Genomic DNA, 23,612 nt, shown 5'->3' with positions numbered 1-23,612 from the left:
ATCGCAATCTATCTGGTTGTGCATTTTGTCAAAGGAGCTCTCAGAGTGATAAAGATTGGAGAGCCATCCACTAGATCCCACACACTGCTCCTTTAATGTTTATGAATAATTAATAACCGCATTAAGAAGCAGTTTAGGTGAATGGACACATGGAAGTTATTAAGCTGTCGCTGCTTGATTCTCAGTGACTGATTACTCTTTTTGGATTAATCTGCAATAATTTCCATTTGTGCCTCTAAAACAGTTTAATTGAGAAATTAGAGAGTGATTAGGCTGTTGTATCCACCGGCAACGTCTCCGACTGTGACGGGAAATTACATTGAGCAACAGGCTAATAGATAAGGGAAGCCTGGCGAGCTCCTGACCTACGGTTGAAGAATACTAGTGAGCCACGCTCTTAATGAACCAGAGATCTGGTCTAATCTAAACAACATGCCTTGCTCTTATTTAAGCTGTTTAATTGCTATCAACAAATCCCAGGAAAAATAACCATACCCAAAATATGTATTATCCCTGTAGCCAAAGTCTGATATATCTGCTGTACCACTGCATTGTAGCTGACCAGACAATGCAGGTGTTCTCTTTCAGGCAGCTTTCTGTTTGTGTTGTTTTACGCCCACATGAGAATGCAGTATAGTAACATGAGATGCCAGATCAGTGAATGGGCGTACGGGATCACTCAGACGTTGTCTTTACTGTCTGTGGAATGTTTCAGTACAACTTGATGGTCATAATGCTTTTTCCGTATCTTTTTCACTCTGACACTTAAGTCAGAAAACATTGCAAGCTTCTAGTCCTTATCATGAAAAGAACCAATACATAAATATTTGTATTATTCAGATTCATTACAAGATATATCTGCTGTAGGCTTTCCGTGTTTGTTTGAACCAAATATAAACTATTTATTTAGAAAGAAGGTGTTCCTGCCCTCTAAAAATCAGCAATATGCAGACGGAGCTCGGTGCTACACTGTGAAAAGACTCTTGCGGTTGGTGCCTGTCCACCCACACCAGTTGGAGCATTATGGTATGGCTCATTCACACAGATAGAGAGGCTACTGTACATACTTTATCTGTTTCTATGGAAACCGCAACTTGAGACGCAGTGAGCTACGAAATCAATGACATTTACCTGGATCTTAGTCAACATAAAACAGTATGTAAGCATGTGTGTGGTCCTCAATGCTCAGAAACGGACCTGCCTGCAGTGAGTCTCAAAATCACATCGACACACTTCAACACACTGTCGGCGTATTTTAGTGAGCGCAAGACAGATTTGGTGCAACAGTGCAGTATAGTGTTGTCATCTCAGAGGCAGTGTTCGACATTGTTTCAGCAAGCCGACTGCACAGTGCAGATATTTGTATTGGTATAAAAGACAAAAATGACTTTAAAAATTAGTAGTCAAGGTAGTTTCTCGTAGTGGAACATGACAACTGTAGTAGAAACAAAAAGGTGTTTCTTTCAGTTGGTCGCCAGGTCACTTGCCTCTGACGGCTGGATTGAGGGGAAAGTCATTTCTTCTACTTTTGATTTAGGGAGGAAATTGCTTTGCTTTTTTGACTTAATTTGCACGTATTGTATTATGCAAATAACTCCGTCACTCAATAGCACTTCAGCAGAAGAAGAATTTGCAGTGGAATAACACAGGAATGAATAAAAAGCACTTTTGAATTCATAAACTAGTGAGGATTACTGAATTTTCAGTCTTAAATGTAAGTGAGGTGAAGCAGAAGCAGCAACTGCCAAATTTAATCAGACACCTGTTTCATCAATTATTTAAAATCATTCGTGCAAACATTAGGAGCCTACTGTAAGTACACTGTGTGGTGTGTATGCAGAGGTCCATTTGTCAAACCATTAATGGTATTGATTTGGTTTGTCTTCGCATTCACAGTGACTACAGGTAGTGAAGTATAATAGTCTGTGTGAATGACCATTTGTTGCAGTGTAAAGGGGCTTTTTATTTATTTTTCTGCGTTTGTGTGAGAGATTGTGTGCACGGCCCTTTATGTGTTTTGGAGGATTGGTCTAAAGTGATTTGGAAAGCGGGTACAATGGTTGACATTTCCCCGATGACTTTGATGCAAGCGCTTGTTAACAGTATGTACCTTGCAGGGGGATGAGAGGTGGTGTGTGTGTGTGTGTGTGTGTACTTGTATTACTTGTGTTGTGGGGACTTAAATTGGTTTATATAGTCACAATGTGGGGACCTGCCTCCCTTTTGGGGACAAAAAGCAAGTCTCCATAACCTAAACCGTTGAAGGTGGGGTTAGGGTAAATCAATATAAGGTCCTCTGAAGTGATGGAAACATGAGTGTGTGTGTGTGTCGGAGCAGAAGTGAGAGGAAGAGTGTGCGCATAAGTAATAAATATATTGTCACTTTCTATTTGCTATACTAAAGCTTCACTGCACTCCTCTCCCATGGGAGGGAAACACTACCTGCCTCGTTTAGCTCTAAGGTTGGACTGGAAGACCGAGGGAAAGGGGGAGTGACAGGGTGAAAGGATGGGAAAATGGTCTTTGTAATGCACATATCTAAAGGTGTTAATGAATGAAAACAAACTGCTGCCTCAATCACAACATGTCTCTGCCATTGTGATGAAAGGAATTAGCATCTCTTGTTTAAATGGCCCTAATGAATTAAACTACATTAGAATAGTAATAATAGCCCTCGAAGACTTAACCACTAGTGTTTCACAAAGCAGGAACTAGATCAGGAATTACAGTTTACATACAAAGCTATATTATCTCGGCTACTCATTTATTCATTTCTTGCGATGCTGAATATAAACAACTGTGTGTAATCAATATCCAGAGCAAGAATAATCATGTGTCCTCATTTAAAAAGGCAAACCAGGATAAATTGTAGCTTCTGATGTTTTTTATCTTGTCTTTTTTTCTGTTCATTGCGGTCCATGTAAGCTCTGTTTCCATGGTAATGTTCAGTAGGCTTACAGTCTGTTTGTTAAAACATATTGGGATGTGTGTGATGTGTATGTAAGTGTGCATATGAACTGCTCCTATAGAATATGAAGTCAAACAGTGAATAAGGCAGCTCACTGAAAAACACTTTCCTGAAGTGTTGTGTCACATTTACACAAGTTAATATTAACCCCTGTACTTCCTGCAGAACAACCTCATATCCCCTTTGCAGACATGGAGCAGTTGCTATGGCAATTTGTAGTACCTGCCCCAGGTGCGTCTCGTGTTATCCACTGTTGCCGCGGTTTCTGTAAATATAGTTTTACTACTGATCACTGTGGGCCAGTGAGCCACGAGCAATGTTGAAATATGAAATCGTTTATTTTCCCTGACCATGGAAAATGTTACGCCACTGCTGAGAGTAAAATATTTCTAAAGTTGAAATGATGGAGGTCAGTGTGATTGATTCATTGAGTCGTAGATCAGTGGCATGTCTCCAGCTTTGTTTTTTGTTTTTTATCCTTCTTTCCATTTAGTAAAAAATTTGATTAAAAGTATTAGTTGTAATGTTGTGCAGAATTGATGTATATATGATGTTGTGAGGAAGCCAGATGGTAAACTAGAGTATTTTGGAAACTTTCCTGTTTGCCACCCCCGCCAAAAATTTGTAAAATTAAGTCTCTGCAAAGGCAATTAAAGCTATGAGGGTTAAATTAAAGAGCGCAATTAAAATGTCATCTCACTTTAGGTCTCAGGGTTTATATTTTAGTTTAGCTCAGGATAAATTCTAAAGGAATCTGTATATTTTTATAATACTACTGAAACACACTTCACTCTGATGCAATAACAAACAACAGACTGTATAACTATAAATTTGAGAGTACATTGTTTTTCTCTGGTGAACCATTTTGTTCTCACCTTAATGTTAAATGTGATAGAAAAAAAAGTGTTGGAGCAGCAGCAGATTGAGATATTCGTTCCCTTCTTTGTTTATATTTACTGTTGTTTTCATGCTGGGAGGAGAGTTTGGATGTGCATATACTGTAAACCTCCCTTTTTTCTTTGGATCAAATCTGACCAGAGCCAGTCTGCTGTGTCTCCCGCTGTCTCAGCTAATAATAAAACGCAGTGAAATATCCTGCCCACACCAGGAGTGTGGGCAGGATATTTCACTGCAGCACAGCCACAGGATGGCTGTGCTGTAAAAAGGTTGAAGACCTCTGGCCCGCTGCGTAGCAGCCCATGCATGGGCTCAGTAACTCCCTCTGTGCTGAACACGATTTCATGGCAGAGGTTACCCAGACAAGTTCCAGACGGGAGGATATCAGGATTTATTGGAATACTACTAATTGTATTTATTGTGAAGAAAGTCATATTTTCTAATTTGTGCTGTCACACATTTTTCAGTACATATTGATATATATTGAATCGATAGGTGCTCCTTTGCTCTGTATACCAACAGCACCTAAATGAAAAATGAAAATAAACCCTTAATAATCTACTTGTGCATACACACACACACACGAGCCCACATGTAGCAATGGGGCTTTTGCAGCACTGTTCTCTCTCTCGATAAGTATGTGATCAAATTTGTTGCAAATTAATGTAAAAAAACAAAAAAACAAAGATACGACCACATAATCTTCAATGCTAATTCCTTTAATGTTGCAGTTTATGCAGTTTTCTGTATTTGTTCAATTTGTGGCGGCACAGTGGTAGAGTGGTTAGCATTGTTGCCTCACAGCAAAAAGTTTCCGGGTTTGAATCCGGGCCTGGACCTTTCTGTGCGGAGTTTGCATGTTCTCCCTGTGACTGCGCGGGTTCTCTCCGGGTACTCCGGCTTCCTCCCACCATCCAAAAACATGCACCTCAGGTTAATTGTTGGTCCTAGAAATTGCCCTTAGGTGTGAATGAGAGCGAGAATGGTCTTTTGTTTCCGTCTGTCTCTACGTGTTGGCCCTGTGATAGACACGTAGCTTTTCATTGTTATATGCATGTCATTTTTGAATCTATTACTGGTTAATTGGTCCAGATGGTGTGCAGGGGTTAAGTTTCACTGGTTTTAAGTTGCATTTAATTAGATTTACTCCTTCTCTCCTCTTGAAAAAGTATTTTTTTTTCAGTTCATCTAACTGCTAAAAGAGGTCTCTTTCTCTTTCTCTCTTCATTGAATTTTACGTCCAATTGAAATTTACAATTTAGATTACTTTAGCAGCTTCCTTTTTTCAGAGAGATTTATCTCTAGTGAAGTTTTTTATACTTTTCCAAGAGAAAAAAATATATAATATTGGTTGAATGTAACATTTGTATTGTACGTTAAGTAAATGAAAGCCCAGGAATCATTTAGCCCTGCAGCCTTTCGAGCATTGCTCTCAGAGGACAGGTCATTGTCGATCAATACCAGCGAGTGGTGGAGCCTTTGGGGAAACTGGAGTGCTCTCTTTAATTGCATTAATTGGCTCTAATAAATAACAATGACAGGACGGGCCATGTGCTCCGTTCCTCCAGGGCTCCACTACCTCCACTGTGACGAACATTTCTCTGTAGTCTAACTCCTGGATTGGGCAGCAAACCTTGAACTCTGCAGAAGCGTGTGTTTGTGCGCTGAAAGTGTGTGCAGCAAGGAAATGTGGTTCCTATGGTAACGCGACCTAAAAATATGGAAACAAATTCAATTACTCTTTCACTCGATTTCTGCCCTTCCCTGTCTCTGATCTCCATTTTGTGTGTCTCTGTCTCTTCGTCCTCGCGCTCTCCGTCTGGCACTCAGTAATAGAGGCGATACGGAGCAGACTCTTCAGAAGGAAGTTGTTGCGTCTAAGCGCTGCAGATTTCGGTTTTAAATGAAAGAGAGCAACAACACATTCAGCCGTCTGCCAGATTTTGGCGGTCTATGCATGTGTAGGTGTGTGTGTGTTTGTTTGTTTGTTTATGTTAGTGCATGCTTGGCTGTGCTGGGGATGAGTTCAGTGAAGAGGAGTTATTTTACAGCTCCGGGGCAATAAGCAGAAAATTGTGCAGAGTGCGCCAAACTGTGACCAGTGTGTATGTGTGAGAGGCGTTACTGCGTTAGCATAGGAAACGTTGAAAGCTCTTTACGTTCTTTCTTTCTTTCTTTCTCGCAGTTTTGCCTTTTACATTCAATCTCTCTTGTTTTGTACTGTCAGTCTTTCTATTAATCCACATTTCATTCGCTGTCTCTCTGTCTCTCTCCCCCTCTCGGGTCCTCCAGCTCCGCTGCTGGAACGATGCTCTCTGTTCCCAAATGAAAAACGAGGAGCCTGACACAGAAGTTTTATGGAGGGAAGACAAATGTCATCTTTAAGTGCCTCAAGAGTTTTTCCTCTGCTGTAATAATCATTTCAGCGTGCGTTTGATAAAAGGAACTTCATTAACCCTGAGGGGTTGTATCCCCCTTATGGTACAGGAGAGGTGAAGGTGTGTCTCTGTGTGTTTCTGTGTGTGTGTGTGTGTGTGTGTGTGTGTGTGTGTGTGTGTGTGTGTGTGTGTGTGTGTGTGTGGAAGGGGGTAATGTGCTCAAAACAAGCAGGATGCCGAATTTGGGATGAAGAAATAAGAAGTACTAAGAAATACAGAGATACAAACTACAAAATTACTTTATGTGGACAAAAACTTCACACCCACCTCCTTTAAGTGGCTTGAACAGGGCTGGTGCTAGAGTGGATCAGTGGGGGGGGGGGGGGTGCTATGCCTATGACCGGTTAATATGTTGTTCGAGGGTTAAAGTCAGGGTGAGGATCAGGGTTGCGAACCAGTTGAATGACAGTGAAACAACCAAATAGGGGTCATACAGTTCATGATAATTTCTGGTTCAATTTTTGATATGATAAAAAAACCTATTGATGTAATGACGTCATAATGTTACGCAGCATAACCGTGGGACATATGTTTGCAGCTTGATCAGCAACAGGTATGTCTGAAAGCTGCTTTATTCTACTGGTGTTCAGCTCAGTGAGAGATTCATTGACAGATGCACTATTGCTCCTTGTTATGTTACTGTAAGTGAAATAAAAGTGTAACAGGAGCCCAAAATGAATTTATTAATGGTCAAAATCAGGCAAAAACATCTGACGACAGTGGCGAGAAAGTAGAAGCTCTTGGTATTGATCATCGTAGCCGTCCTGGCAGGGCAGCAGTTCTCCTGCCTATACAGCTGCACCGCTGCACTCAGGGCTGTATTTTTGTTTCGTTTTTCTGCATATGTGAAGGCAAACTGTTGTTCTACGCTGACATATAAAACAATAACACCTATTTAGTTGAAATTGTGTTTCATTAAAATCAATAATCAAATATTTTCCACTATTTTGTCATATCGTCAAGAATACCGTTATGGCAAACATACCCAGATACATTGATATATTATTTTAGGGCCATATCGCCCATCCCTACAACCAATCATAGCAGCATAGATCTCGGAGCGTGTTTCCCTCTGGTTGACCCAATCGAACACCAACCCTTGGACAGACAGTCACTAAAAAGTTGTTACCTAACTCAACAACTTTTTGACTAAAGTAGACCACATACATTACCTCACACTCTGTTAAAGTCTAGGTTGGAAAGGATCTTATGAGTGTCTACATTCAACAGAAAGTGACAGTACTGAGTAATAAATTATGCACCTGGAAAGATAGCTAAGTACTTTATTACCTATAAATAGTGGATATCTGCACAGAAGGTTCATCTCCAGACTCACTGAAAAAGAAGATCACTTTTCTGCTTACTGCAGTATAAAGGCTATTTTACACTGTACACTGTTTTCTTTTAAATATCCAACAGATATTTTATGTATGCATATTTGTGAATTTTGTCTTATTGTGTGCATCTTTTTTTGTGTTTGTTTGCTGCTGTAACAACTACATTTCCCCACTGTGGGATTAATAAAGTCCAAGTCTAGTCTAGTCCAGCCTATCTAATGATACAGATGGACTTCCTCTTTTCTTGAAGGGTATTCTGGTTTAACTGAAAATGACGTGCCAGCATACTAAAAACATAATGCATTGCAGTCATTTGGGGTTGTTTTGTGTAACATACACTGATCTTAAGACTGCAAGATGTACATGACTGTGTAGTCAAAGAAGTGAGCTGATGAGGTTAGAAAAAAAATCAATGGAAAAACAGTAATGCTCAGCATGAGCTTGAATAACACATTCGACTCCAATTCCTTTCCTTTCAAGTCATTTTATATGAAAGCACTGACTAAATGGCGAACATGCACCCAAGACTAATTTGTTTTTGCTGTATAATGTTCCACAGTGATTATTTTCAGCACTTCTGCATCATAGAAGTGAGATAAAAACCTCAAGGCAGCCTTATATAATAGTTACCAGAAAATGTGCCTGGTCAATAGAGGCTGCAGCCTGTGAGTGAATCAGGTGAGCTCACAGAGAAAGCTGCCAAGATTCACTGCTCACACATAGATACGCACTCATATGCAGGACCTCACAAACACACACATACACGCTCGTAAACACACACAGGTTCATATGTAGGGCTTGCATGGACACACGGTATCCACAGATTCTTGAATGCAAACACATTCACAGAGATTGTGGGCATTCATTTGTGAGCGTGTGTGTGTGTGTGTGTGTGTGTGTGTGTGTGTGTGTGTGTGTGTGTGTGTGTGTGGGCTGGCTCGGACACCTGCTATATTCGTTCTGTCTTCACTAATGGGTCCATATGTTATGGATTTGTGTAAAAGGTGCATATTAAGTAGTGATTTTAACATGTTTTGCTTGATTTAAAAAAACACTAAATTTCCATATTTGCATACATATGTAAGCATGTATGTCTAGCGTGTTGACTGTCAGTGTGTGTGTGTGTTTATGCATGTGTGTGTGTGTGTTTACCCTGTGCTCGTGGCTTGGTTTGTGTCCAGATGCCCATATGCTACCAGGCAGGGCAGGGCATATGGCCATCTGGTGGAAGACAGAAATACAACCAATAGGCGTTGACCTTTTGATTTGCTTTCTTTAATGGCGCCTGTATGTAGAAGGGTCATTTGTTTGTTAGCTTCACATCATTGCAGAAGTTGCTTTGTTTTTTCTTGTCCTCTTTATGTCTTGTGTTTTGTCCCCACAGCTTTGAGGAGACAACTAAATACGTTTTCATTTATGTTATTTTCTGCTGTGATGGTGCAAAGGATTACATTTGTAGACTATGTTTTACTGTACACTGATGAAAATTTGTATTTCTAAAACTGCTGAGACTAATTAAAAAATAATAAACAGGATAGATCTTCGTCATACCTTGTATTACTGAATGCCGAATATCTTGCAAACAACCTCCTGTTACATGCTAAGACCCTTGCAATTGTTGCCATCGATTGCTCAATGTACAGCTGTTTCATTTGTGTACAGTTTCCAAGAAAAAGCCGCACATTCAAACCTGTATCACATCAAGTAGCGTATTAGAGGACACCGTGTCAGTGTCACGTTTGGCCTTGGCTACGTGTGAAAAGTAATGTATGACCAGAGTCAAAGAAGGAGGTCACATGACAAAAGTCATGTGGCAAAGTACAAAGAGTGACAAAAGTCTGTAATTTGGCAGTTGGGAGTGGTTGGATGAAACTAACATAAAACTTTCGCACAGGAGTCTGAAAACTCGGTGAGAAAGCAAACATTTACGTGGACTTGTACGTAACATCCCTAATGTAAAATTACTCATTTGAACTCAAACCATGATGTTTTTTTCTAACCCCTAACCACATAGATTAAATTCCTAATGCACCTCACTTTTCATGCCAGGCTAAACATGCTACTGACATGGCATCATGGAGCAGATTAATGGGTGTATTATATGCTGCTTTGAAACAGAAAGTAAACACTAATGATTTTACCGAAGCACAAAGTTATGTTTCGAGTTTAAATAAAGTTGTACCTCCAGTCTCATTTGACTGCTGTAGGGTTGAATATCTAATTATAATTCACTGGCCATACAAACCTTTATATATTTTTTCTTTATCACAGTGTCTTGGGCTCCGCCATGGTCTCTCCTCCCCTCACTTGCCACTTCCCTCTCTGCTTCATGTTTCCACATGTAATCCGGCTAACAGCAAAGCAGTCAGCAGGACTGATCTATAAAACACACCAAAGCAGTAAAAACAATACTGTGGGGTCAGCACTTTGGTCCTCTGGAGAGTCATGAGGCTCCCAAACAAAGACTTGACCAGTGCAACGAAACACTGCTGCTCGTTAACTAGACAACTGCAGAGATGGGTTTTCAATACACTGTAAACTGACTAGTATTAGTGTCATTTGTTACGAGAAAGATTTAGACAAAACTTTGCAGATATGATTGATAAACAATCATGTGAAAGTTTAACACAATTCAGCAGGAATAATAGAAGAGAGACGCTTACTACACTTCCATGTGTGTACAGTTGTATATGAAGTGAATACAACTCTAGTAATGGATTACTCTTGCATTGTATTGCATGTATTGGTGATGTAGTTGGCATGCAGAGGCGGAGAGAGGAGGGGGAGAAAAAGGAAAAGGGAGAAGGGAAATGAGAGGGAGGTGATTCCCCCCCCCCCCCCCCCCCCCCCCCGTCTCCCTTGACAATTTGGAGCGTGAGACTAGTTTAGGAGAGGGAGGAGGAGAAGGAGGAAGAGGGTAGAGCGACGGCATAGAGGGAAGGCTGTGAAAAGAGGAGAAAATACAGAGGAAGCAATCATAGAAAAATGTAAACACGGTGGCCAAAATGCAGACAAAAGACACAAAATACTCCACCTTCATGTCCTCAACTCCCCTCTCTCTCTTTCTCTCTGTGGACACTTCTCTGAAATCCTCGGACTGCGGTTGGTTACTAAGCAACCAGAATCCTGTCGAAACTGTGTCAGAGACTGAAAGAGAATACGGCGCAGGATAAAAGTGGCCGTCCTAATCGCTATAATCAGTCGGGATGTTTATGTCTGACGGTCTTCCACGGTTCACGTGTTGTCACCACGAAGATAAACCAACGATATAATTTACACAGGTCAAAGGAATCCATTTATATGCAATGTAATCGCCCCATATTACACAATAAGGATGACATTATGCTATGTTAAGACCCAAACGAAAGACGTTTTCTTCTGTCTCAGAACTTTCAGACTTCCCGGTTATGTCTGGGACACAGAAACCCAATCCAATAGCTCTTATAGAAGAGGTCATTTTCAAAGATCTGATGACATCACAAAGAGAACTACTTACTCAGTCTAAACTGTTCTTTCTTTCTTTCTTTCTTTCTTTCTTTCTTTCTTTCTTTCTTTCTTTCTTTCTTTCTTTCTTTCTTTCTTTCTTTCTTTCTTTCTTTCTTTCTTTCTTTCTTTCTTTCTTTCTTTCCTACTTCCTCCCACCCTGAAAACAACCTCCCATATCCTCCCATTTTTAAATATTGGCAGGTATGCATCAGGGTTGTCTCAATTTGGATTTAAGACTCAGACTGCAAATAAAGATTATTTTCATTAACAATTAATCGATCAGTTATTTTCTCTTCTATTAATTGATTGGCTGTTCAGCCTTTCAAATGTCAATAAATAGTGTCAAATGTCACCAACAGTCAGCAAACAAAAGAGTTTTTATAAACATTTTATTTATCATAGAGAACTAAAGGAACCAGACAATATTCACATATAAGAAGCTTGAATCAGAGAATTTGAGCATTTTTAACTTTCTATCTACGTCTACAAAGCAAGAGGATACCAACTTACCAATGTCATGTGTCAGCGTGTGGTACTGTGTGAATACATGTAGAGGAGCCAGTACCTCAAGGTGGAGCTGAACGGTTATACCATTTCAGGCATGTTTGGTAGCGTCCAGTGTGTATGTGTGTGTGTGTGTGTGTGTGTGTGTGTGTGTGTGTGTGTTTGTTTATGCAGCAGTACAGGTTTAAGGCCAGGCCCCACCAGATGCAGCTGCTCTATTTAAGGCTCGATGTATCTCTCCCTCTCTCTTTTTTTTACTCCCTTCTTCCTCTTTGGCATACCGTGACACATAAACACACACGCGCACACACACACGCGCACACACACACGCGCACACACACACACACACACACACACACACACACACACACTGTACATGCACATAATGGAACAGATAACATAGAAAAGAGACTCTCACCTTGGGATGCCTTTTGTTCAGGTGTGTTATATGTCAGGATTGTTTCAGTCTAGTACACCATGTGCACATTGTAGTGCAACAAAAACTGTCTGTCAGTTGTTTGTTAAGTCGCAGTGGACTGTGAATTCTATTCTTTATCATTGCTTTTTTGTCACTGCTTTGCAATAGACCACAGAGAAACAGACTCAAATATAATCAGTGCTGATTGTTCATGTAAAGTTGCTCGGAAATATTTCACCACGGAAAAGAAATGTGTCACCGTCATGGAAGATTAAAGTGGCTGTGGAAATTAGTGGGAGATGAAAGAGCATGCAGCAGAGAGAGTATAACAAAGAGACGGAGGGAATCCTGGTGTAACTGCGTCACCGCTACCTCAGCCTCCTCTCTGGGGTTTCGGAGGAGGAAGGATGGAGGGATGAAAGAGAGGGATGGAGGAGCGAGTTCAGGGACAGGCTGATTTATGAGTTTCTGTTTCTGAATCGTGCTGTCTTAAGGGACTTATCTGAGATGAGCTGATCAGAAGTTCACACATACACACACGCTCACGCAGTAGACACACGAGACACATGCGGCTCTGCAACTAGTCATTCTGCTGGCAAAATCCTTAAAGTAGTGATCACAGCAGGTGGGGAGGTAGGGGGTTATGTTTGAGGTAATGGTTATGTGTGTGTGTTCTCCGTGGCAGATGGTGAAATAAATGAACAACCATCCCAATCAAACAGTGCTTAGAATCTGGATTGGAAGCACTCCACTGCCTCATCGGCAGAGTGAGACAGATCACTGGGAGGCGAAGAGGAGAGAACGGAGGAGGGAGAGGAGAGAAGAAAGGAGGATGAGGGCAAACATGTTGTGGGGGAAAAAAAGAAGCTGATTCTAGTTTGAGCAGAGATTCACAACAGAGTTTGGAGATGAGAAATAGAGGGTGAAAAGGAAGAAAGGACAGCAGTGGGGGAACAGAGCTCATTAACGGTGAATGGAGTGACGAGGGAAGGAGGACAAACAGCTTGTGATGGTCAGTCGGGCGATGCCAGCAGTTGGAGAAGCTCTGAATCCTGCAGAGCTCTTCAAAGCTGCTGCTTGGTTGAAGTAGAAATAAGTTCCTCAGAGATTTTCTCACTGAATCAGTGAAAGGTGTATAATTTAAATCTGAAAGTGATTTGTGACACCAGAAAGGCAAATACATATATTTGAGATAATAAAATCCAGATATTAGACATGGTCCTCTGAAATAGTACATGTAGGAAACACAAATGAATCAAAAATAGTAGCGCATAAAAGAAAATCAATCCATTTTTTGTATGGACAACCTTTTCTTTTGTAAGTTTATATCCAGTTGTCTTTGCTGTCGTTGTTTCAGCGTATTCTGTACATATACACGGCATCTATTTCATGTTAGTCCATCCTGGGAAAGGAGTTCCTCCACTGCTGCTTTTCATGAAGTTGCTTCTCTTTTTTCATGTGCTGCACAGATTATAAACCCCTTTAAGAGCAATTTGTAATCTGGGATAATATGTAAATATATGTAAATACATAAACATTGGTAAAGTAGTATTAGAAATGTGATATTAATAATTTTTTAACACCATTTTGAGCAAGTCTGTCACCTATAAAACTTATGATAATTTACTAATGTCATTGCCAATATATTTTGTGGACTGCTGGGTTAACAATAGATATCTGCAATAAATGAATCAATCGTGTTAAAACAAACGATTAAATGCAATATATATTATGGTAGCTCATTCAACAGTGAGAACAGACTTCAGTAACTTCAATTTGTGCAGCCAAACACATCTTGGTGTGTTCATTGCATGTTAGTTTCCCCCTGTTTTTTTACGCCATGCAAACACCCTCAACGTGAACTGTGCAGAACTTGTCTCCCACTTCTGCCAGTGAGAGTTATTACAAAAACCCTGTCGACATGTGTTTACATCCTAGGTTTCACTGTAAACTACTCCATCATTACTGTTACGGCTGTAAAATGGTGGATGAATTGTGCAGTAATACATTTGGAAATTCCAGAAGAGCCGCACAATTGAATTAATTTATTCCCAATTCAAGTTAGCTCAGTGCTAAACCAGGAGTTAGCTGGCTAAAGTCCCTGCTACACATGCTCTGCCAAGAGAGAGTGCGCTTTTTTCCAGCCAGCACGGGAATGTCTCACCAGACACCAATATTTAAAAACTCTATACTGTGAAATGCAGAGATACGTATTTATCTAGTGATGGTGGATTTTGCAGCATTTTTTGAGCGTGTTTAGCCTGAGCTTAAATGTAACAGAAATTCATTTATATGTAAAGGTCTTGCATTCTAGGTTTAACTTAATCTTCACCAAGTGTTTAAGAAGCCTAAACCTAATCGGCAGGTTATGTGTCCTGGCCTGTGCTTCACACTCCCAGTTCATCTCTAAACTCTCCCCATGACTTCTGTGCCGTATTCTCGCCTTTGACAAGTTACACCGTCAAGCAGGTTTTATGATATCAGCTGGTCCAAAATAATAACATCCAAAGCAGTTGTGGAAAGGACAAAGGACACTGCTACTGTACCTAAATTGTTCTGCTCACCATAACAGGCAACGCGAATACAGACTCACGCACTTGTTTTCATACTGATTGTACACACACACAGATACACACATTGCTGCCCTGCTGATCGACCTGAGTCCAGAGTGTGATTAGGTTATTACATCTGTTGGGATTGAGTTTGCTCTCCTCTAATGGAAGAGGGATGGACTGGAGCATGAAAAATGAGGACAAAGAGGACGAATGGATTGCAAAAAAAAAAAAAAAAAAAAAAAAAAAGGCTGGAAGGAAATGCAGATGGAGGAGGAGGAGGCTGAGATAAAAAAAAAAAAAAAAAAAAAAAAAAAAAGAAGGAGGCAAAAGGCTAAGAGGACGGCTAGAGGGTGGATGGTGTTGAGTGATAAAGGGGGCAGCAAGGGAGAGAAGGGGTGAAGGTGAGAGTCAAGGAAAAGAGGAAGGAGGGAGGAAAAAAGGGAAGTTAACCTTGTTTTCAGCAGCGGGATGAGATTAATAATCCTTCACTATTTTGAGATTAAAATTTCAGTATATCAGAAAGAATATATTTTGTATTAGAAAATAAAATTGAGAGGATTTAAATGTATGAAGCATAGACATCCAAGTCGTGAGAGACACGGTCCAGTATCACTGATGAATGAGATCAGGGAAAACATATGGAAATGTTGTTGCGCTGTCTGTGTGGAGAGCAAACAAATAATACAAATAAAACAATATGAGAGAAGATTTATGCGAAAAGACTCATGCACAGGAATGAACTCACCGAAACAGCTGTTTACATTTATGTAAATGAAGTCTCCCTTTTATACATACAGTAAATTATACATGAGTAATTTGAATGCAGTTTCAGGATGCAAGTCAACTCCCCCCTTATTTTCCTTTTTGCCGCTCTCTCCTTCCACTTGTTCAACAGCGTTAGCCTGAGAGCTCCGTTAACCCTGAAACCACTTCAAGAACGCACTTCAGTGTTGCAGATGACTAGCCCGTTTCTTCCTGTCTATCTGCAGGGTTTGTGCGCGTGCATGGATTTACTTTCCTGTCTCAGTGGCAGAGCTAAATGCTGTGACCGGTCACTGATCTGAACATTTCACACTTACTCTAATTACGTCTCATTCAGTGCACCGAGGCACGTTTGTCCGTTTGGCTGGGAAATTTCACTTAACACAAGAAAGCGACAACCAGTGAGCCTCAGACAGGATCCAGGAGGGTCTGTAAAGTGTAACCATTAGGTGTGACCAGCGGTGTCTGAACAGAACAGTTTTTTAAATCTAGATTCCCTGTGTTTGTATTGGCTGCCATTTGTACTATGCTCCAAAAATTTTTTACTGAATGATGCACAAGTATATCGGCAATGGCAGCAAATGTCATCCCATGCATTCACAGCAGTTTATTTGAGTGCTTGTTGTTCAAATCAAACTTATATATGTGTGTGAGTCTGTGGTGGGACCAAAAGAAAACTGTAGCAAAGGGAAATTTGAGAGCTGTAACCACACGGGACATCCTAAATTTGTAGTTTATTTGCAGAACAAAGAGCACTAAGCGATGAAGCAGATCGGGATACGTTCTGCTTGTGAGCTGAGACTTAACACTGTAGTTTCTCTTTAACACATATGGACAGACAGAGAGGAGGAGGATGGAAGAAGGAAGACGGAGGGGAGGGAAATTAAAAACAGGGGAAGGAAGTCATAATGGGGAAAATATAAAAAACAGCTGGAAATATGTTCTCAATTTAACAAGCCAAAGTTTTTGTGTTGTTTTTTTTTCAGAGCATGAATTGCTGCTGAGCTGGGAGATAACTGGACATCTATTCATCTTCGTGCTTCTCTACTGTTTACTCCAACCTTCTTCCTCCCCTCTGTGCTCTCTGCAGCCTCCTCTTGTATACGGTGGCACTGACCTGACAGCTCAACTGGAGTGGGCTTGACACTATAAATGCATTGTGGAGTGAGCTTGACATTGTGTGTGTGTGTGTGTGTGTGTGTGTGTGTGTGTGTGTGTGTGTGTGTGTGTGTGTGTGTGTGTGTGTGTGTGTGTTGTGAGATCTCTGTCCTGTGTATTCATGCCTGTGTGCATCCATGTATGCCTAAGAAATTGTGTAATGGCATTGTTGTTGTCTTGCAGCAACAGCAGCTTGTGCCTAGATACGTGTGTGTGTGCGCGCGTGTGTGTGCGTGTGTGTGTGTGTGTGCGCGTGTGTGCGCGTGTGTGTGTGTGTGTGTGTGTGTGTGTGTGTGCGTGCATGTGTGTGTGTGTGCGTGTGTGTGTGTGTGTGCACGCGTGCGTGCTTGTGTGTGTGAGCACAGTGATACTTAACTCTGTTGACCTTGTAAAAGTTCAGTGCTAGTGTGCTTTTCATGTCCACTTAAAAGAGGAAGAAAAACGATGCAACCATGCAAGCCACAAACTAAGTCTTACATGTGTAAACAAATACATTTGTATGGGTGTGAATGTTCACTTAGTGAATGTGTGTAAGTGTCATCACAGTCACTGTAGGTGTGAGACTTTGGTATGACTGAATGTGGTACAAATTTAACAGACTCGTACAAATGGTTTCTGCTGCATTGTGTTATCTGTGTCTTGTTTACCTTGGAAGGCTTGTGTTGTTACATAGTTGCACAACAGATGCTAAAGATGAACACTGAGTCAGTGAGTACCGATTGTACTGCAACAAATAAATAGTATGAACAGCAGTATTTGTTTTTATTGATTGTTAACATAAAATAACCTGCTTTACTTTGGGCACACAGCCAAACAGTTTTTAAAAATCTGCTTTATTTACACAAACTGATCGATTCTGACAGAGATTTTTTTTAGCAAGTGAGTTTTGGACTCACTTAAATGGACAGGTGGTAAATAGTCATATTGAACTCTTGCCCAGTGCTTGCCTTATGAATATATACAATTCCCCACATCCCGTGTGATATGACACAGACATAATTTGATTTCCTCAGAGTACCCAGGCATAAATTGACCTTAACAAGTGAGACCAGGAGCATTGTGTGCCAGGCCTGGATCTGTCTCTGCCAGAGGAGAAAAGCTAACCAATCAACACTATATTTAATCCTGCCTATAGCATAGGAAAGCATTACTTCTGCAATGAATCTTGTGTAATGTGTGTACGCGTGTGTGTGTGTGTGTGTGTGTGTGTGTGTGTGTGTGTGTGTGTGTGTGTGTGTGTGTGTGTGTGTGTGTGTGTGCGTGCGTGTGTGTGTGTGTGTGAGGCAGGAGCCAAACAGAATTTGAAAAACACCAGGAAGTTTGTTGTTTTCTGTTTACTGCAAATCAGTACTGAGCTCGCTTTGCAGCAACAGGGTGGCTTTGCTTTGAAGACTTGAAGACACATTAATGCTTATGTGTCTACGCATGTATGTGTGTGTGTGTGTGTGTGTGTGTGTGTGTGTGTGTGTGTGTGTGTGTGTGTGTGTGTGTGTGTGTGTGTGTGTGTGTGTGTGTGTGGTTGGGTGGGGGAGCTGAATACAGAAGGGGGCTCAGGAGGTGTTGACTGGAGATTAAAGAGGAATTAGAGAAAGCAGAGCACACAGAGGCACAGAGGGGCACGAGAGAGCATTTCTGCATATTCAAATCTCTCAGTTTAATACTGCTGCAGATTACTGCATCTTTCATCTGTGAAGGCAGGATCGACCTTACATTGCTTGACCATAGTATGTGTGTGTTTGAAGCACGTAGAGCGACAGACTGGCCCGAGGCATTTTGATTGAAGACGTGTTTTCCACTTTGTACCAATACTCACCGCAGCACATTGTAACTTAACACGTTTTTATTGACAATGTTTCATTACCACTCCCCTGAGGGAGCCGCTATACATGTTTTACACTGTGTCTCAAAACGCATTTGCAAGCTGGTTTTATTCAACACAAACAACAGCTATAGTGCCTCAGAGCTGTCGCTGCCTCCACATAATTCAAGAATAAAGTGAAATACTCCCTGTGTGAACATAGACTGGATTGCCACCTCAAACGTACCTCTCATATCTCACACTGCCTTCCACGAAATGTCGGTTTTTACATACTGTAGCTGCTATAATGTCAAATACTGAGATTCTACAGATTTTGTATTTCCTTTCATTTTTGAAAATGTGTTTTCAGAAGATAAACAGCATTGTTTGCATTCTATCTGCCTTCCTTTGTAATGTTTCTGTTAATGTAATTGCCTACCTGCTTCATGCTATAGCAATGGGATCTTCACGCACCGGCAGGAACAATATTTTCCTAGTTAGACAACAACAAACAACAGTTAATGCATTCTCGATAATTTGGTATATTTGTATCTTTAACATCAGTCACAGTGGATAATGGAAATTCTTTGTTAGAAGATGTGTGACATTTTGGCAGAGCGTATGTTCCAGGTTTGGGTAATTAAGCATTAAGTGGCAACAAGTGTTCAGGAAATCCTTTGTCAGATGTGCAGACGGGGACACAATACAGATAATATGTTGGAGGAAGCAGACCATAAATGCTATTTACTGCATTTTTGTACATGTAAAATTGCCACAGATGGCTGATTGTAATATATTTCCTGTTTAAAAATGACCACAGAGACATAAATAATTGATGCTGTCTCTTTACTATACCCATACCCTGAAACAAGCTCCGTCTACAGCCTAATTCTCTGATGGAATTCTTGTCTTAAGCCCAAAGGATTCAGGAATCCTCATGAACACCTATATTCATTACATACTGTATGTGGCTATTTCTAGGCAAACTGCTCATTATTTCACTTAGAGATAGTTTCTTATATCCTATACTGGTTTTAGTTCATATATTGTATGACTGTGTGTCATATTACAATTATGGTTTTCAGTATATTTTTTTGCCAGCCAGTTGAAACCTTGACCTCATCGTTGTGCTAACAGCTTCGCTCTGGTCGCCTGCCATTCACTTCCTGTATCCAACTCTTATCTTTCTTTCAGGATCTGGCAGGCAGGAAATTCATACAATATGCTGCATTTGTCTGCTATATTCTGCCGTTTTCCATTGCTTGTAAGCATTAATTAATTTGAAAAAGTAATTAGTTATATTACTAGTTACTACCAAAAGTACTTAATTCATGCATTACATGATTGAAGTAGGGTACAGTTGCCTCCACTTCAAACAGCCAAAAACTTTTAGGTCAGACTTTTATGCTGATACAGCGTTCTGTCTTGGCCCCTGATCACAGCAGTAAGTCCCAAGTGTCTGTATGTTTGTGTATTTGAGTTTCCAGAACATAAACATAAGGTAATATACATAAAATATCTGTCTGTCTGATGTTTTCATGCATTTTATGGGTTGACAGGATAGAGGTATATCTGAGTATGAGAGTAACGTTAAAGGTAACATTTATTTTCTTTCACTCCCTTTCTAATTAGAACAGTACTTTGGGAATACTTCAACAGTGCAGCTCAGTGCACACACCAGATCCGTGTGTGTGTGTGTGTGTGTGTGTGTTTGTGTTTGTGTGTGTGTAGGGGGGGATGTGTTTGGGACAAAAAACAAACTAAAGTAGAAAAACAGCAGCATCAGTGCCTTTTTGTTTGTAGTGAAGACATGATTAAAGTCTATTTTCTACTTTTGTTCTCCTCGTCATTTTCCCTCCTTAAATCCATCTTACCTTCCCTCTCTCTCATCCACATGTCTCATTCCTCATCTTCTCTTTTTTCTCATTTTCATGATGAAACATCTTATACAAGTATTGCATCTGCAGAAGCACTGTGATATGCTGTCCATATACAGTGTATTTTAGAGTATTTTGAGTTTACTTGGGTTGTTATTTGTGATAACACATCATGCTGCACATGTTCTCCTTGGGATGGATTATGAATATGTTATCAGTAAGACTGATACATTTTGTGTTGGTCCATCTTTGTTCTTGTGGACCTATTTTTTTCAACTCTGATGAAAACAAACAAAACGAATGAAAGGAATTATTCAATTTTGGAGCTGATGGACAGATTGGCTATCTTACATTTAGTCCCTATCACAACAATAACCAATTTTAATTGCCATCCATGTTAATGCACTCAAACCACATCAAAGTCAAAAACTCAAATTTCTGTTCATGCAGCGAGGCATCACTTTGGCCAAATTTATTAAGTCCCCATTTCTTATTAAAGCTCTTATCCAACAACAGGAAAGAAAAAGGAATCAAAACTCCTCAGTTGCCTTTTCCCTCTGTAACTTATTAATTTGTCCTAAATAGATAATCTCATTGGCAGTTCAAAAAGGATAAATACAAGGATAAAAACAAGCAAAAGGAAATCTACAAAAGATTACTCCGAAGTGCTTTTTTGTCAGGTCAGAGGAGACATCTGACATTTGTATTCCCTTGAAGTTGTGCTTCCTCCCGGTGACGAGAAAGTAGGACAAAGGTTTCACGTAACAAATCTGAAGAGACTCTGAAGGTTTGGTGCATAATTACCGTCTCTTTTCAGACCTCGGATTTAATTGCGGCAAACGCAAAGGATTACAAAATCCCTATCCCCAGTTGTGATGTGCAGTACTAACCTGTTTCCTCAGGGATTTACTCTCTTCCATTGATCGGTATGAGCAATCACTGCAGCAGGATATACAGCAGACATGAAGCCATCCAAATGTTAACTGTGATATTGTGTAATCAGATTAGCAGCCCTGCCCACTGGGTCATTATTAGACCCATTAAAGGCATTAAGCTCACATAAAACGTTCTATTGGTATCCGGTATTTAGGCAGTGTGACTGTTTGCTTATACTGGATCACACCAGAGCAGACATTGTGTCTTGTGCTCTCGAGTACAGACTTTCTTTTCTTTTTTTTTTTTAAACTCGTCACTGACACAGTGAACACTGTCACTGAACTGAACTGACTGATCTGGATTTAGGTTCGCCCTGCTCCCTGTGTCAACTCTCTAGCTAACTGGCCACTTCCCTTTCTATCATAGCTTCTATTATCCATAGCTTAGTTTGGACCATGTTGTTTCTGCGTGTGGTTTGCACCTGTCTGCCGTGGACTCAGCTGTGGTTGTCACTGGAGGGTTTGTTTGCAGTTGAAACGACATCTGATTGTTTTTGTTTTTGCTACACCATGAAGGATATTAAGTCTCACCTGGAATGAGTAGTGCTATGCTCTATACAACATATTGTTCGTGTTTGTTGCATTGTTGATGATTTAAAAATGATATCATATGTGTTTTGACCTTAACTTCCTCTTGCACGTGGTTCGAGCACGTGTCGATGCTGGTGATCCTGCTCAACTGTGTGACTCTGGGGATGTTTCAGCCCTGTGAGGACGTTGCCTGCCAGGCAGAGTGGTGCCGCATCCTTCAGGTTAGTGTGACAGTCTCGCCCTGTTCGTTGGGCTTTTTTAAAACACTCTCTGTTATTTTTGTACGCTAAGCTACACTTGCTTCCTTTCCATGAAAGCACATAACTGACATATGCTAAGTTTACTGAATGACACATTTATATAAAACGGTGCTGTACCATATGCAATGACAGTAAAGGCATGTTTTTACCTTGCTGACATGTCTGAGGTTTAAGCGCCTGTCACTGTGAATTCATATGCCATGTTTTGATTTTTACTCAATCAGCGTGTTTGTGACTAAGGTGACTTTTTCCTTTCACAATTTCTAAGTTGTGAAGTGACTGAAAAACAAGCTACTCCAATTTGTTCCTGTACACTCTTTCTGTAGTGAAATGTTGATTCTTGGCACACTCAGATGTGCTCATTATATTCAAATACAGATCTCCTTTTTGCCGCAGTAGATGTCTAATTAATTGAGACACCGCCATAACCATGCTAAGTCAAAGCTGTTCCCTGCTGGGATGAAACTAACTAATGGTTATGAGAGCTTTTTTTCAGACAGCCTCATCTGGCACTTCCACTTTCAAAATGTGACTCTGTATTGATGAAAAGACTTAACAAGGACCTGCCCTTTTTCTGTGTGCAAGAGGTCGATGTCGTCTTGTTGTTATTGTTGTCTGTGTTAAACCTCATTCATGTGTGTTTGTGTCATGTGTGCCCAGGTCTTGGACGACTGCATCTTTGCTTTCTTTGCGGTGGAAATGGTCATCAAGATGGTGGCCCTGGGAATTTTTGGCCCCAATTGTTACCTTGGTGACAAGTGGAACCAGCTTGACTTTGTCATTGTCATGGCAGGGTGGGTATTTTACGATGCTATTTGCTCATATATTGCTCCTTTTTCTCTGTCTCTCTTTAAATAAAATAGCATTTCATTTATTCCTGTCGTACTTACGTACACACAAACAATCACACAAGCACAAGTGAAATCTCACACAAACCAGCATGCATCACACAATGTGTTTTCTCTTTGAGGAGTGAATGGGGCTACTCAAAGATCATACATGGCAAAGATGTGTTACAGATGTGTCAGTTTGTGTGTGTGTGTGTGTTCCTGTTTGTGTGTTTGTCCTCACAATGTTCTGTTATTGTTCAAATAGAAATGTACTTTGTATTGATGTACAGCGTTCGGTCTCCGTTTGACCCCAAGTGAAGGGAATTCAATTCTAACATAGGAAAAAACCTTTGTCTCCTACATGTATCAACATAGAAAATGCTGCAAGTGAACCTAATATTGTAAGTAATATCTTCAGTGGTTTATACAGGAAAATGTACCTTCCATAAAGTCAGAGGAGAAGCAACGATTTTCTCAAAGAAAAGTCAGTCAATTCCTTTTCCTTGTGTGGTAAGACATACTGTATGCAGTGCAATGTCTGAGCAACAATCTGGGGACTTGTGGAGTGAACGCTGCCCCCGCTGTAAACCCAGACTTACAGCTGGTTGGGCGAGATAGTTTAAGGCAAGGGCAGGACCCAGTCAGCAGCCGACATAACTTCAGCTACTGCCTCACTCTGAGGGCCAATCCAGTGTGACCACACACACTCCCCACGCAGTCAGCACAACACAAAGCACAATTAGGACCAGAACTATTACTCTCAAATATTCTTACAATCATTTTATTTGTGTGCTGCAATATTGACTCTGCAGAAGAAAAAGGTTTTCTGAGTTTTTAATTAAACGATACATTTTCTTG

At 40.5% G+C, this 23,612-nt stretch overlaps 1 protein-coding gene across 1 annotated transcript in view; it reads left to right on the top strand.

Moving 5' to 3' along the window:
- Positions 1-23,612, top strand: part of cacna1ha (calcium channel, voltage-dependent, T type, alpha 1H subunit a) — a 122,718-nt gene that overhangs the window by 34,010 nt on the left and 65,096 nt on the right. Inside the window, 2 exon segments of the mRNA XM_069149719.1 lie at positions 21,774-21,885; positions 22,585-22,718. Of these exon segments, the coding sequence (XP_069005820.1) occupies positions 21,774-21,885; positions 22,585-22,718 (246 nt within the window).

This window comes from Embiotoca jacksoni, unplaced genomic scaffold, assembly GCF_022577435.1.
Source record: "Embiotoca jacksoni isolate LCO1_2020_lvr unplaced genomic scaffold, fEmbJac1.0.p SCAF_15, whole genome shotgun sequence".
NCBI classification, from domain to species: Eukaryota; Metazoa; Chordata; class Actinopteri; family Embiotocidae; genus Embiotoca; species Embiotoca jacksoni.
Note: the sequence above shows the minus strand (reverse complement) of the source record. Positions and strands in the feature narration are given on the sequence as shown.